General features: G+C 40.0%; 1 protein-coding gene and 1 long non-coding RNA gene across 5 annotated transcripts in view; one reads left to right on the forward strand and one right to left on the reverse strand.

The window, feature by feature from the left end:
* Positions 1–13,981, forward strand: part of kcnn1a (potassium intermediate/small conductance calcium-activated channel, subfamily N, member 1a) — a 39,747-nt gene that overhangs the window by 16,229 nt on the left and 9,537 nt on the right. For all 4 annotated transcript variants that reach the window (XR_013327293.1, XM_077723666.1, XM_077723665.1 and 1 more), the window contains exons 2-4: positions 3,056–3,529; positions 5,108–5,203; positions 5,450–5,868. Coding sequence is in view for 3 of the 4 variants with exons in the window: in XM_077723666.1 (XP_077579792.1) it covers positions 3,056–3,529; positions 5,108–5,203; positions 5,450–5,868 (989 nt within the window). In the remaining variant the exon portion in view is untranslated. The remainder of the gene's footprint in view (positions 1–3,055; positions 3,530–5,107; positions 5,204–5,449; positions 5,869–13,981) is intronic.
* Positions 1–13,981, reverse strand: part of LOC144201216 (uncharacterized) — a 38,886-nt gene that overhangs the window by 8,640 nt on the left and 16,265 nt on the right. The window lies entirely within an intron of this gene.

Raw genomic sequence — 13,981 nt, forward strand, 5'->3', positions numbered from 1 at the left:
AGGATTAACCCCATCACCTCTTATTATTATTATTTTTTTAGACGTCATTAACCTCTTGCTGAAATATTTAAACAATTCAATACAGACGTATGCCTTTCGTAATCCAGACAGCGGAATATGACAAAAAATGTTAACTATAATATATCATTGACTGATTCTAGCCAATGAGTTAATCCTTAAAAATAAGCAAATCTTTAGTTTGAACCATGGAAAACATGCCAATACATAATCGAAGAGGACAACAACAATCTATTTCAATAGGCCAATTCTGATCAGCAATGTACAGCAAACACAAATAAGATCATTGATAATTGCACTTACAGTTTGACTTGCAGTCATATATTAACTTTTCTTCCAACTAAACAACAAAAACACCCACATGTTTTACTATTTAGTTACAAAAACTCCAAAAATTATTATCTCCGAACCATCCGATAGAGTTGACTGGACAAAAAAACTAAAATTTCTGTTCTCTCAGTTTCAAAGTTAGGCCTTCTGTCAAAGTCTGGAACAATATTAAACACATTTACATATCAAGAGAATCAAGGGAAGAGAGCAAGTTGTGACTAAAAATACTCCAGGTGGTATGACAGAGATATTTACTCCCTACCCTTGAGCAATATTCTTGGAAGCGTACAACAAAAGAAAAAGTGATGTTTACACGGCGGATGTGACACATTGAAAAGACTGACAGGCGGAGCTACTACTGCACATCCAGGAAACAGCTAATGCACTCTCTCTCTCTCAAAGACATTTCAAATCCTTATGCTAAAATTGATTGATGCATCTTTCCTCAATTGCTATTGACAGAATAGCGCTTTAATTGTCATAGACGAGTGTTCACTCAATCTTATTAACCACACCAAATGTTCACTTTGGTTTAGATGCTATACTTGTGTTTGTAAACAAGTCATATTTCTTGATTTTCCTCACCTATTGTTGTCAATGGCAGTGTTAAACGCTATAATATTTAAAAAAAATAAACGTATTAGAGGCAATACTAGTGTACATATCTGCTTTTATGTAAATAAAGTATTTTTGTTCATGCATTGTGCCAATTTTTTTCTTCTTGATATCACTGTTTAATTAACTGTGGAATTATAGTTTGTAGTTAGACAGTAAAAGGAATTATTGGTGCCCATGTTGCTTGTAAGTTATGAGTTAGGCAGTAGAGTGTGGCCTTCAGTAGCACATGTTTTTAAATCAACATTTTGTTAACCCTTGAAATCCCCAAACTACAAAAAAATTGACAGCAAGGTTAAAAAATTAAAGGCTATTATACTGTTTATTTTTGTTTTTATCAATTACCAACAATAATCTATTGCTTTAAAAATGATCACCTGAAATATGACAAGTTTGCACAGATGCAGTCGGCAAAAATATGTCACATCAATATTTTATCTGCCAAAATTCTGTATTTGCAACCAACAAACTTTCTGTATGTATTTGAATATTTCCCTAATTCAAACCCATAGTCCACTTACCACAGTCTTCACTGTGTATAAGGGTCCTAATGGCACAGATTAAAAAGGCATTTTAATACATAAAAGGGGATTAGAAACACTATGGGCTGCGCTAATCCTTAACCTTCAATCCTGTTCTCATAGAGCCACAATATGCAAACGACGATAGCATCACAGGATTGGCGTTAGAACATTTCTATTAGGGACGCCCTTCCATATTCCCACCGGCACATTTAAAAGGCATTAGGGATGCTCTGCCGGGGCTAATAAAAGGACCAGTGGTGCCATCATACACACTAACTTGTTTCAGGAAAGGAAAAAAGAAAGCACTCTTCCATGTGAAGTTTCCATAAGCCATTTAGATAATCTGCCCTACTCTGTAGAATAGACACAGTAGTAGTAGCCTTTGTTTTGTATGGATGGAGGCTTTTTCTTCCTATACTTTAAACCTAAAACATTACAATTAATTCTTGGCTGCATATCTATGTGCTATTCAATTATATTTGCAGAGAAATCTGCGGGATCCCCCATCAGGTCCCCGCAGCATGCCTGATTTGAGAAGGTCCTTTCCTCTGTGTAGGGAAGCCTGCTGCTTTTCTCAGCAGGAAAAGGCAGGAAACAGGGTCATGCCGAACATCAATCTTTCATATTCTAAATTCGAGCAGTGCAACCATTCAATTTTCTGCACTTTACTCGCCAATATTGGTTATATATATACACTGGGTTTATTTATACATTAAGATACATTCACTATTTCTTTAGAGTTATTTTGATACATTTTTCCCATCCGAGACGTCAACTGTCTTTTGAACGTGACGCTAAATTTATAACTGATGTTGTACAATGGTAGCTTTAATAATGAAATTAAAATTTAGTCAGGGCTCGTGTTTTTCTAGCGCACAGATTAGTTCCGATTATTATCAAGACAATTTTTTTCAGTCACCCGTTGGTGCAGTGGTTGTTTTGTCTGATTTGTGTATAGGCAGCGTGGGTCAGATTCCTACTCGGTGCTTTCAACCTATTTATTTGAAATCGAAAGAACCAAACAGCTACTTCAACGCCAACAAAATGAAACCAAACTCAACTTGTCAAGTTATCCTTCCGGTAATTGTTTGACTTCGCAAGATCTTTGTCACCACAAACCAGCATTTGGCAATGAGCAAGACGTTTTGGCACACAGTTTAACTTTGGTCTGAACACAGCATATATTCACCAATGTGCGTCGGTATCTCTCTTCTTTTTATAATGTTAAGCTGTTTCCATGGTAATTGCTATTTTTTGGGCTGAGCATAAAAGACAGACAAAAGGAAAAAAGATACTTCCATCGCCCAAACACAGACAAGCACTAGCTAAGCAAAAACTATGGTGGAAGGGGATTTATTAGCGGACCAGGGACTGATACCTCGGGGTACATAACCTGAGGATTCCTTGTATTAATGGTTCATTTGAGTTTTCCTGATGACTTGGGTACAATGTTTGTGTACTGAGACGTAGAGGCAAATTCTCTATAGACTTCCAGTATTCTTTCCATTTTATATTGTGACCGTCTTGTTTCTGACAGTCAGTTTTCAATCTGCGTTTTAACTTTTCAGGCCACTACTGAGAAGAAGAAGCTGAGCCATGCTGGATCCAAGCCCTCCCTCTCCGAGAGCAGTGGCCGACTCCCTCAGATAGCCATGAACACCTGCAAGTACAATGGCGGCGTGGTGAGACCACTCGTGGGCAGTCTGGCGTCCTCGTCGCGCCGCAACCTCGCGGAGCTCGACTCGGAAACGCAACCCCTGCAGACGCTACACAGCTCCGGCTTGGAGGTGGTGGTGTCTAAGGGGAATGGCGGAGAAGACCCCAGTAAGGCCTCCAACGAGAGCCTCGTCAGGGAGGGCAGCGGGCGTGGCGGAGGCAGGGCGCCTCAGAAGAAAAACAGGGACATTGGCTACAAGCTTGGCCACCGGCGGGCGCTCTTCGAGAAGCGCAAGCGGCTTAGTGACTACGCACTCATTTTTGGAATGTTTGGGATTGTTGTCATGGTGACGGAGACTGAACTATCATGGGGGGTTTACAATAAGGTAGGTTGTACACACTACCCATAAATTGATCTTAAATTTAGCTAAAGCTAACAGCCCGCCAGGCTTCTAAAGATACAGCTATTCAAAAGTTGAAACTCACAATCATTAACCCTTTAAAGAGCAAGTGGCCATTTTTGACTGCTGACCCATTATAGCACGAGTGACTAGTTTTTTGTCATCTGGAGTGTTTAAAGTGTTTAAAAAATTGTGGAAAAAAATGTTAAATCTGGAAATTACTTTGAATTCGTAACAGAAAAGAGCCATTCCCAAAAATCATGTCGCCGCATCCAGTGACAATCTAAACTCCGACAACACTTCCTAAAAATCCACTGCGCTCTGGGATTGGAAACTCCTTGAACCTCTGGCAGGTGGATTAATTGGTTTACTCAATGTTATTCCCACAGGGACTTCTTAAAACAATTTGAGACGTTGGAATGTCTTGGGAATACGTTGCCGACCTGAAGGGCAAAGCAATATAGTTGATTGCTAAAAATATCTTTTTGCAATCACTACCATTGAAGGACACACAGCCCGACAATCGAGAACGACATTTCTCCACTCGTTGTTGTCATTCTGCGTCCTCATTGTAATAACCGGATGATGGCCGTCCCGCGGAAGCTTTTAAAAGGGCTAAAAACTGATGTCATGCACTCTTTCATTTTCTAGCTCTATGACCCTCATGCGTACATACACAAACACACAAGTACTGCAGTTCTGGCATCCAGCTGGTCTATTTATCACCAGTGCCCCCTCTCTGTGGTGGGGCTCTGCTAATGCTAGCCTTGCCTTTTTTTGCACCTGCCATGAAATGGAAAGTCCCCCGTTAGTGCTGTGCTTTGATTAATTGCTGGTTTAGATGGCGGCTAAGAGCGTTTGTGGATAATATCAGGCTGCACCTACACCGGCTGCTGCTTCATTGTTTAGCGGTGGCCTGTGCGTGGCGTTTGTGTGTACACCCCATTATCTGGCCTCACTTAGACTTGTACGCTAATAAGTAGTGTGTGTAGTGCATACAGGGAGGTTCGCGGCTGCGTATTGCCCACCTTCTGTGCTTCTTGTCCTCATGTGCGTTTATATAAGTACATTCATTCTCCTTGTCGGAGACAGTAATGGAGCCATTTGTTTCCCCCTTTTGTTTTAATCTTTTGGGGGATCTGGCTGTGAGAATATGCTGGCCTTCTAAACTTTTCATTTAGTGATCTGTCCCATGTCTGTGTGGTTAAACTCCCATATGAAAATAAAATTGGGAATTTTGTTATCAAGTGTGAGATACTGCGGGTTAGAGAGTTGTGCTTATTAATAGTAGTTAAAGTCGGTGTCTTACAAAAAGCCAGGGTTGAAATACAACTTTAAACAAGGGATAAGCTTGTTCATATAAGACCATTTAATGTCACTATCTTGCTTTCTGTGGTTAAAACAAAATGTAGGTCTAAATATGTACACTTTCTATACTTTCTTATGCAGTTGTGTATTAGCTTAGATGAGGTAGCTAAAAGAAGCCTGGCGGCCCGTCTGGCTTATAAAGCACTATGTTAGACTGCATTGTTTTAATCAAATTGTTTTCCCCTCTCATTACAGGACTCTTCATATTCGTTTGCACTGAAATGCCTTATCAGCCTTTCCACTGTTATATTGCTTGGTCTTATAATAATGTACCACGCACGGGAAATCCAGGTGAGTCTTGATTATTTTCCAAATAAAATTCAATGAAGAAAATATAAGTTGACAAACGTATTTTCTGCTAAAAAAAGCAGCTTTCTGTTGCTTTGAATATTGTCACAAAATGATATACTACATACTGTATATTCTATATGTATTTTAAGATGTGTTTAAGCCAAACGACTGCCTTAAGCCTCAGCGGAAGTTAACGAGGGAGAAAATGAATCCAAATCCTCAAAGCTGTTCTTTTGCTGTGCTTAGCTGTTTATGGTGGACAACGGTGCAGATGACTGGAGGATAGCCATGACCTATGAGCGGATCTTCTTCATCGTGCTGGAGTTGCTGGTGTGTGCCATCCATCCCATCCCCGGCCGCTACATTTTCACGTGGAAGGCCCGGCTGGCTTTCACGTACACGCCGTCGGTGGCGCACGCCGACGTGGACATCATCCTCTCCATCCCCATGTTCCTGAGACTCTACCTGATCGGCAGGGTCATGCTACTTCACAGCAAGCTGTTCACGGACGCTTCGTCTCGAAGCATTGGCGCCCTCAACAAAATCAACTTCAACACACGCTTCGTCATGAAAACTCTCATGACCATCTGCCCAGGAACTGTTCTGCTAGTGTTCAGTATATCGTCCTGGATCATTGCCGCGTGGACGGTGCGCGTCTGCGAGAGGTAAACACGCCTTTACAAATATTGGATACTGCTGGGGTCAAGATAAAACACTGCACAATGTACTTCAAAAAAACGAAAAAGCAGCTGTGATTGCCAGAATTGTGCCATTAAAAATTGGACAAACCAGAAAGTTTACTGTTAAAATGAAGCACCATCAAAAGATCTACGTTTGAAGTATTTTACAGTAAATGACTAAAAAATACTAAACAAAAACTATTCGTTTTTGTCCGGACGTAAATGGCAGTGACAGTACTGCACTTGTCGTTGTGGCAGTCAAGCGTGCTAATTACTGAGCTATTAGCCTAGCTTCTACTGCCAGCACACTCAGTTAATTTTTTTTCCTACCATGACTTTACAGTAAAAAAAAGAAAAAAGAAGGAGCGACGCGAACATGTAAAATTAGCAAAATACTCATCTATCTTTGTGTTTTTTTAATGGTGTTCCTGTAATTTTAACAGTTCAAATCTGGCAACCACAGCTATCAGTATTTTCCCATCGTATGCTTTTCCTTGGTTCCTTCACTAGCTCTGCATTTGTCTACATTCCCTTGTTTTCCATCACTGGTTGGCACTTGAATCCACAGCAAAAGTGTGTGGGATTGTTACGATAAACACGTGCCCAGGAAGGTGCACACATGCACATGCGAGCCGCTCACGACACTGGCTGTTTTTAGAAAACAACGATATCAACAACACCACCCTGACACATGATTCATTAGCTGAGCAATCGCTGCACAACTCCCCACGCCTTGTGTTTATTGCTTTATGGCTTGTCCATAATTCATGAGTGTCTAATTGTTTGTTTGCTGAATGATTTGCTTGGGTAATGCAGAGCAGCCCCCCTGGATCCCTTCACCCGTTTTCTGCCCCAAACTGCACAACGGTCTCGAGGGGGGGCAGCAGCTATGTTTCTGACGGAAAATGAAAGCGGCAGAGAAGAAGGAAAAGCTTTTCTTTCCTTCCTCATTTGGCATTTACATAAGGAAATGAGATATTAATACTAGCTTTGATGTTTCTTAAGTCATCCGTGCATAGTTGGAGGCTCGGTAGGGTGGAGGGGCTTGAGATCTGGACTAACCACGTGGTCCCGTGCTGATCTGAAAAAGTTATGGATCCGCAAAGAGCAAGGCTCGCCGTCACTTTCGGCCGTGGCCTGAATATTGATGCTTGGTGAAGTCCTGCAGGCCACCTTGCTTGCTTCTACCTTCCATCCCTTCACTTCCTCTTAACTACTCCACTGAATTCACACCACTCACTCACCACCTCTCCTTGCATGCCAAATTTAAGATCTTCAAAACCTCTAAATGATGCTACTTGTGGGCTTTAAGCTTCAGTTGGTAACCCAGCAGAAGACGTTTGAGGTCCTCCGAGTGTCAGGATTTACTGAAATTAAGTATGAGTTCAAGGAATAATTCTGGGTACTGTAAGAAGTAGAGGGTCGTATCCACAACAGGTCATTTTTGACTCTTTAGATATATTGAAGCAGTTTTTTGTAAATATGTCTACATGACAATGAAGATTGGGAGTTGAAAAAGTTGAAAACATCAACTAAATGAGAGTTAAATGAAAAATAAATCACAGAAAACTCACTGTTAGTGGCAAAAAGTGAAGAAAAATAGGTTCAAGTTATCAAAAATACTTTTCGGGAGTGATTGGCTGTAGTTGAGTGCCATAGATGTCCAATTCATATGAACTGGGAGGGTTGAAAAACGTTTTCCTTCGCTACCAGCCGTCCTACTTCAAATTGATTAGATGTCTAATTGTGACAAAGTCATTTATATTCACAGCATAAGGAGGAAGAGAGCCACCTGTCCAATCAATTTTGTCTAGGAGGGTTAACAGTGATCAGTTGCTACCAAACTTTCCCAGATGAAATCGATTGGCCATCTAGCACTGTCACTGGCAGCCAAGAATTGAATAACAGACTAACAATTGTTCACCAAATTTTTGATTGCCCTAAAATGGTCTGAAATGCAAATTACAGCATTTTTGGGCCATTCTGACTGTCTTGTTGGACTGTTGTCATGTAAACATACTACAAGATCATGTTTTTACGTGGTTGCTCAAAGTTCTCTAACTTTCATACTTCAGTACATTGTTTCAATTCTTAAATGAGAAGCAGTTAATGGTTTGCCCACAAACACACACAAAAAACACTGGGACACTTCCCATGACTGATGCATGTCATTTGGTTTCAAGTGTTGAAAGATATGGGTGTGTTTTTCTATGAATGGGTGTGCGCAAGGGTGTGCAGGTGATTGTATAATTTTTTATTGTACTTTTTATTCCCCCCCTTTTGCTGCTCCATAGGGATTACATGTGAGTCCTCACTTTCTAGTTGTGGAAATTAATATAAATCCAAATTATTTTTGCACCGAGCTGGCGCCACTGTTACCCTGAATTGGGGGTTTGCTAAGGGAGGGTTTTTAGTCAGGACAAGACAAAATTCAACCCCAACCCTTGAGAATTTAGCTTACGATTAAAGAGGACCTCTAGAATTGTTGGCCTGAAGGTGGCAAGATCCTTGAAGTGGATCCCTTCCAGGTTTTTGGAGGCTAGAAGCAGCGTTTTGAAGCAAACGTCTCGTTCCTACGATTTTGTCGGGGAGTGGAGGAGATTTGTCCTTCCTAAAAGGGCCGTAGGTCATTTTCTGGCTTCTATTTCTCTCTTTATGCAATTGTTATAGATCCATATTGCACAAAAGTCGTTTTAGCCCCAACTGTGAGATATGTTTGAGGAGCAAAAAACCTTTCTGTTCCTTCATTACCATCTCATTATATGTCTCCCTTCACAAATTTATTCCAGAGTGCTGTAATGCTTTGTCAGTTACCTCTACGCAAAGCTTTTTTTTCTTCTTGTTATCATTATATTATATTATAGAAACTAGTCTGTTGCCAGACAGTCCAAGCAGGGGTGTGTGTTTATGATGAAGCGCCGCAATAATGTGTGCAAAGTGGAAAGCTGTAAATTAATAGGAAGGTAAGTTGTTTCTAAATGCAATTCGAGGGTTGGACTGCTGTGTTTTTGGTTTTCAAGTCCAAGAAAACAACAACAGGGTGCGAGAGATTAAAAAAAGAGGGGTTTGATTCCCCAAAATGTTGTTCAAGAATCTGCAGTCAACTTTGACATGGCTGCTGAGACCATCACAGAAAGAACGGTGTGAGATTGGACAAGGATGGAGTCTGTTTGGAAAAGAAAGGGAATGAAAGATACCAAAAGCAGAAAGCCTGAGGGTGGAGTTGGAAGAAATGCTAATGTTGCGCAAGATGGATTTAACTTTGGGGCCTCTCTTGCCTAACGTCGAGATGCGACCCATCTTCGGAGCTAACTTAGCTCAACTAAGCTCCTTAACTAAGCTCTCAGGGTTCTCCCTCACTATCTTAAAGCTTGTCCTCTCTCACTCTCTTCTACTCCTGACTGATCCCTAGCAGATCTTTTATGTGGCCTTCAGCCTCGTTTTGTCACGCGACAATGCGTCGCTAGCACAACTCCCATTGCCACATGCGGTTTTGTATTCAAACTGACGTCCCCAAAAACAAAACAATCCAAATTGTTGCTATTTATTAATTAGTAGGCCTGTTGAAAATGCTCAAAAATGTGATTTTTTAAGTAAATATACATATATTTATTGGCTAGAGTTAGTTTTGTGGTTGGAAAAGTGCTATATATTTGTACTTCAAAACGTATTTGCGTCCCCTGAACCTGCCACACAAACTTGACGCTAACAAAAGCAAGATGAGCCTCGTAGTAAAACTCCTTGTTTCAACGTACACGTTGTAGTAAAAGCCTTGCGAGCTCTGGTCCCAGTTTCCTTTCATGTGAGATGGGGCCTGCAGAGTAGGACTGGCACGCCATAACACGTTGGCTGGCACTCAGCAGAACAGTTCACAGAGACATTGTAATGGAGTGCTTGATATCTGATAACCCCAGAGACACAACTCAGCACTGAAATATTAAAATGAAGAGCTGCATGAACAGCGCTTTGTGGGGGATGTACGCTAGATCAGAAAAGTGCACTTTTAGCAAGGTGGGAGAATACACTTGTTGACCTGTTGCTAACGCTGATAGCAATATCAAGAAAAACAAAGAGTCATTCACAAATGTAGCAACTTACGATTCAACATTTACTGGCATTAAATTATGACCAGGAAGTGTTCCCTTTGACAAATAGGATTCTATTTGTTTTCAATCACCTGTCCTGAAGTTTAAATTGAATGCACGCAGACTGCAAAGTCACATTGTGCAATTTCTTAACAACATTGCAATGAATCCATCATGCAAACAAAGCCTTTCCTTTCAGTTTAATTATTCATGTGATTGATAGCAATATACTGTACATAATCATTCACTAAAATGCTGTCAGTATCATTTTCCTCGATGGATTAAATGTGGGTAAGACGCAAAGGGACTATTCGCCATCCCAAAATATGTCCTTACATACTGTCACCGACAGTAATCATAGCCGGTTTGGATATACAGAAACAACTGCAGATTTTTGGGATGGTCATTATTTACTAACGTCTTTTTAAAAAAAATCATTGACAAATATAGGTTTGCAATGCTTTTTGAACAAGTGGCGAATTATGTTTAAGTGAAACTGAAATATCTCATTAAGAAACTCAAGCAAAGTGTCTTGGTTGTTCGTCATTTACAATTTATCTTCATGCCTGTTATTTTTCCTCCATTATTTTTTATAATCTATGAAATATCATTCAATGAATTGTTCCAAAACCTGGGAAAACCTTCTCTAGATGACTTAAGCTGTCTGATAATACACGGTTCATCATGGAAACGTCACACCATCAAACTGAATGGACTAAAAAATAGATTTAGGCTGCTTGTCAGACCAAGGCCTTGGAGTAAAAAAATATTCCTTTCCCTCGTTAAGCCGTCATGAAAGACATTTAATTGCATCAGTCCACATATGCTCTGCTGCATGCTCGCTTTGCCTGTAGCGGGGGTGCTTGCACGTTGCCGATTTTGGTTTCTAACCATTGCTGTTGAAGATACCGTAACACAAATGTTGCCAAGCAAAATCCGTCAATTCAACGAACGTGGGTCTTTCGTACACTCGTTGAAAAGCTTTTTAATTTGTTTGTATTAATGGGAATCGTACCAGATTATGGAAAGTGGCAGTCATTTTTCCGAATGGGGCTGAAGTTTGGAATGGAAGTCTCAAGCCTTGCGCTAACAGCTCTTTTCGGAAATAGGCTAATGATTCTAAACGACTGTGTCATGGGGGGTTTAACAGATTAAACGAATTAGCCCAATGAAAGACAAGCGTTTCAAATCATGCCATCATTCTGAACCAATCCTATAACGGAAGTAATTTCATTACAGCATAAAAGCCATCTGGAAATATGTTTGCGTCAAATTAGAAGAAGACTGAAGAATTTGGGGGGGCAAATTGCCTTGCTGCTGCTGGTGCTGGTTTGTGTGAAAATGTGTGCATGCTGTACTTTCCCTACAACATTATTTGTCTCTCCGATAGCCACATTGACAGAGGAAATTAGCACTTTTTCTTCTGAAAAGGGCACGACTGACGAGAGAACGATGCATTTGTAGTAGGCACCGATGACTAGATGGAGCGATGACTGTGGTCAATTCCGTTAGGCTTTCCCCAAATATATTACGTATACATAATAGATGCAAACTATTTGGGTGCTTGATTTGGAGACTACTGTGAGTTTCCAATGCGCATCATCATACTACTTAGCGTCTGTAAGGAAGATTTGATGATGGGGGTATGTAAGCTCTTATCCTTGAATTGTTCTAAAGTGGTGCCAGCTCTTTTCTGTGCTTCTGCAAATGTTAACACGGTATATTGAGAGCCTGGAAATACTTTGATCAGCACCTGTTCTGTCTCTGTCTCTTAATGTCGATTTTACCCAATGACATTCCAAATTTTTAAACATTAAGGCTTTTTGTTATGGAGAGTACATAATTACATAAAATAGGTCTTGAAATTATTACGATTTAACTATGATATGATTTAACTTTCTCAACTAGAAGTCTAAGAGTGAAGTTAAATATTGCTAAAATGTTGACATATACATTTTGGCATCCAAAAAAAACAAAACTATATTGCACAGATTTTAAGACAATGTAACATTTATTACCTTCATAAAATTTGTGCTATTTTTGATCATTTTTAAAACATAACATTACTATGGGCATTATACTGTCTATTTTTGTTGTGATTGCATTTTGTTATAATATATTCTTTAATTAAATAAAACATCCCAAACTAAATGTACGAGAAAAAATAAAAATAACATTTGAACTTAAGTTATGCTTCTGCAATTTTCCCCATAAACAAATCGCATCAGACAAAATTAATTAGCAAGTAAAGAACTTGGCAAACAAACATTCTAGTTTCCAGAGTTACGAACTACCACTTTTTTGATCATTTAAATGCTTCACTCTTTAGCAGCCAACAACCAACATCCAATCCAATTCTAACAATACCACCCTGTCCCAGTCAAAACAGGCCAATCACGGTCAACTCCACTGAAACACCATCCCTCAACACACAATCTTCAAGAAACTGCTACTTTAGAGCTTCGTCAGTGCGGCCTGCTTTTTCCCTCCTGCATTAGATTGGTCTTTTCTCGACTCCCGCTCAGGCCGATAAATGAAACGAGCGTACTAGCGATCGAGTTAAGCCCCCCTGGCAGCTATCAAAGGGCAGCTGGTGAAATGTTGAGATGCAGGTAAAAGAGACAGCGGTGTCAAACTCAACCAGCACATCCAATACTGCGCCACTCTTTACCAATGATCCATCCGAGACGACATACTACCCGCTTCCATGCGGTAATACGGCAGAATTTCCCCACCTTGCTCTCAATATACCCCCCCCCCGCCCCAAGCATGTATGAAGCTTTTTATTTTCTAAGTACTGCATGATATTGCATTGACTGCTCCTTTGCATGTCATCAATGAAGCTTGAATTCCAAGGACTCCACTTTAGTGCTCACTTCTTGTTATGAAGCGCGATAGGAAACAGCAAATTTGTCTTGAGAGGGGGTGAATGGGAGGAGACAGAATATGTTGGTGTCAATGGGATTTTTTAAAAATCAAATTAGGTCCATGAATATTGGGATGTTCAGGGTTTGAGGTATTTTCACGACTATAAGGCGCACCACATTTTAAGGCGCACTGCTTTATAAGGCGCACCCTCAATGAATGACATTTTAAATTTTTTTCCCATATATAAAGTACACTGGATTATAAGGCGCACTGTCTATTTTGGAGAAAATTTAAAACTTTTAGGAGCGCTTTATACTTGTAAAAATATGGTATTTGAATATAATTTCTCTTTGTTTTTGGGTCATTTTCCCTACCATTTTGTCTTCAGGAATCAAAAACAAATGCTCAATTAGAGTCAGATCAGGTTATTGACTTGCTGCTAATACAAGAGTTCACTTTAACGGAAAAGTTAAGCATGTAGCCATTTGTTTCAGTACTTCTAATCTCTTGTATAATGTAGAAATAAAATGTAATATTTAAAGCAAGTTCTGCTGACGGCCTACATTTAAAAACTCATTTCAAATTAATTGTGGTGCTGCGTCAAAATTAATTTAAAAAAGAACATTTTGAATTAATTGTGGTAAAAAAGAAAGAAAAGAACTGCCTGAGTGTCCCAATATTTATGCTCGGGACCGTCAAATATTCCCAATCTGTATTTGTGTTGTATACTCATTAAAAGTAGTAGGGGGGAGGGCTAATTATTCGAGCCATTGTGAGCGCGCATGGTGGGTCGCTGGCAGAGTTTAAATTTGCAATTCATTATCAGCCCGGACTAAAATTCCCTTTTAGAACATCTTTGGGCAAATCCCAAGAAATCAGATTGACACACATTGTCTTGTCAGGAGGATGTCAGCTAGCCGTTGTCCCAAAGTGTTTAATGAATATTTGATTTGGCTCCTAAATTGAATTGTACAGTATCTGATCTCCTCCTAGACAGCCCATTGGGAATAATCAACCGAGGTGAATAGGGATGGTTGGATTAGACAGATTTGCCAGAGTAAAAAGCTACAGGAATGTCATCAATACAGCTTTTGGACGTGGTGTCTTTTCCTGTACTAATATCTTTGCATCTTGGCGGTGGGTCT

This window comes from Stigmatopora nigra, chromosome 9 (assembly GCF_051989575.1).
Source record: "Stigmatopora nigra isolate UIUO_SnigA chromosome 9, RoL_Snig_1.1, whole genome shotgun sequence".
In the NCBI taxonomy this organism is placed as follows: Eukaryota; Metazoa; Chordata; class Actinopteri; order Syngnathiformes; family Syngnathidae; genus Stigmatopora; species Stigmatopora nigra.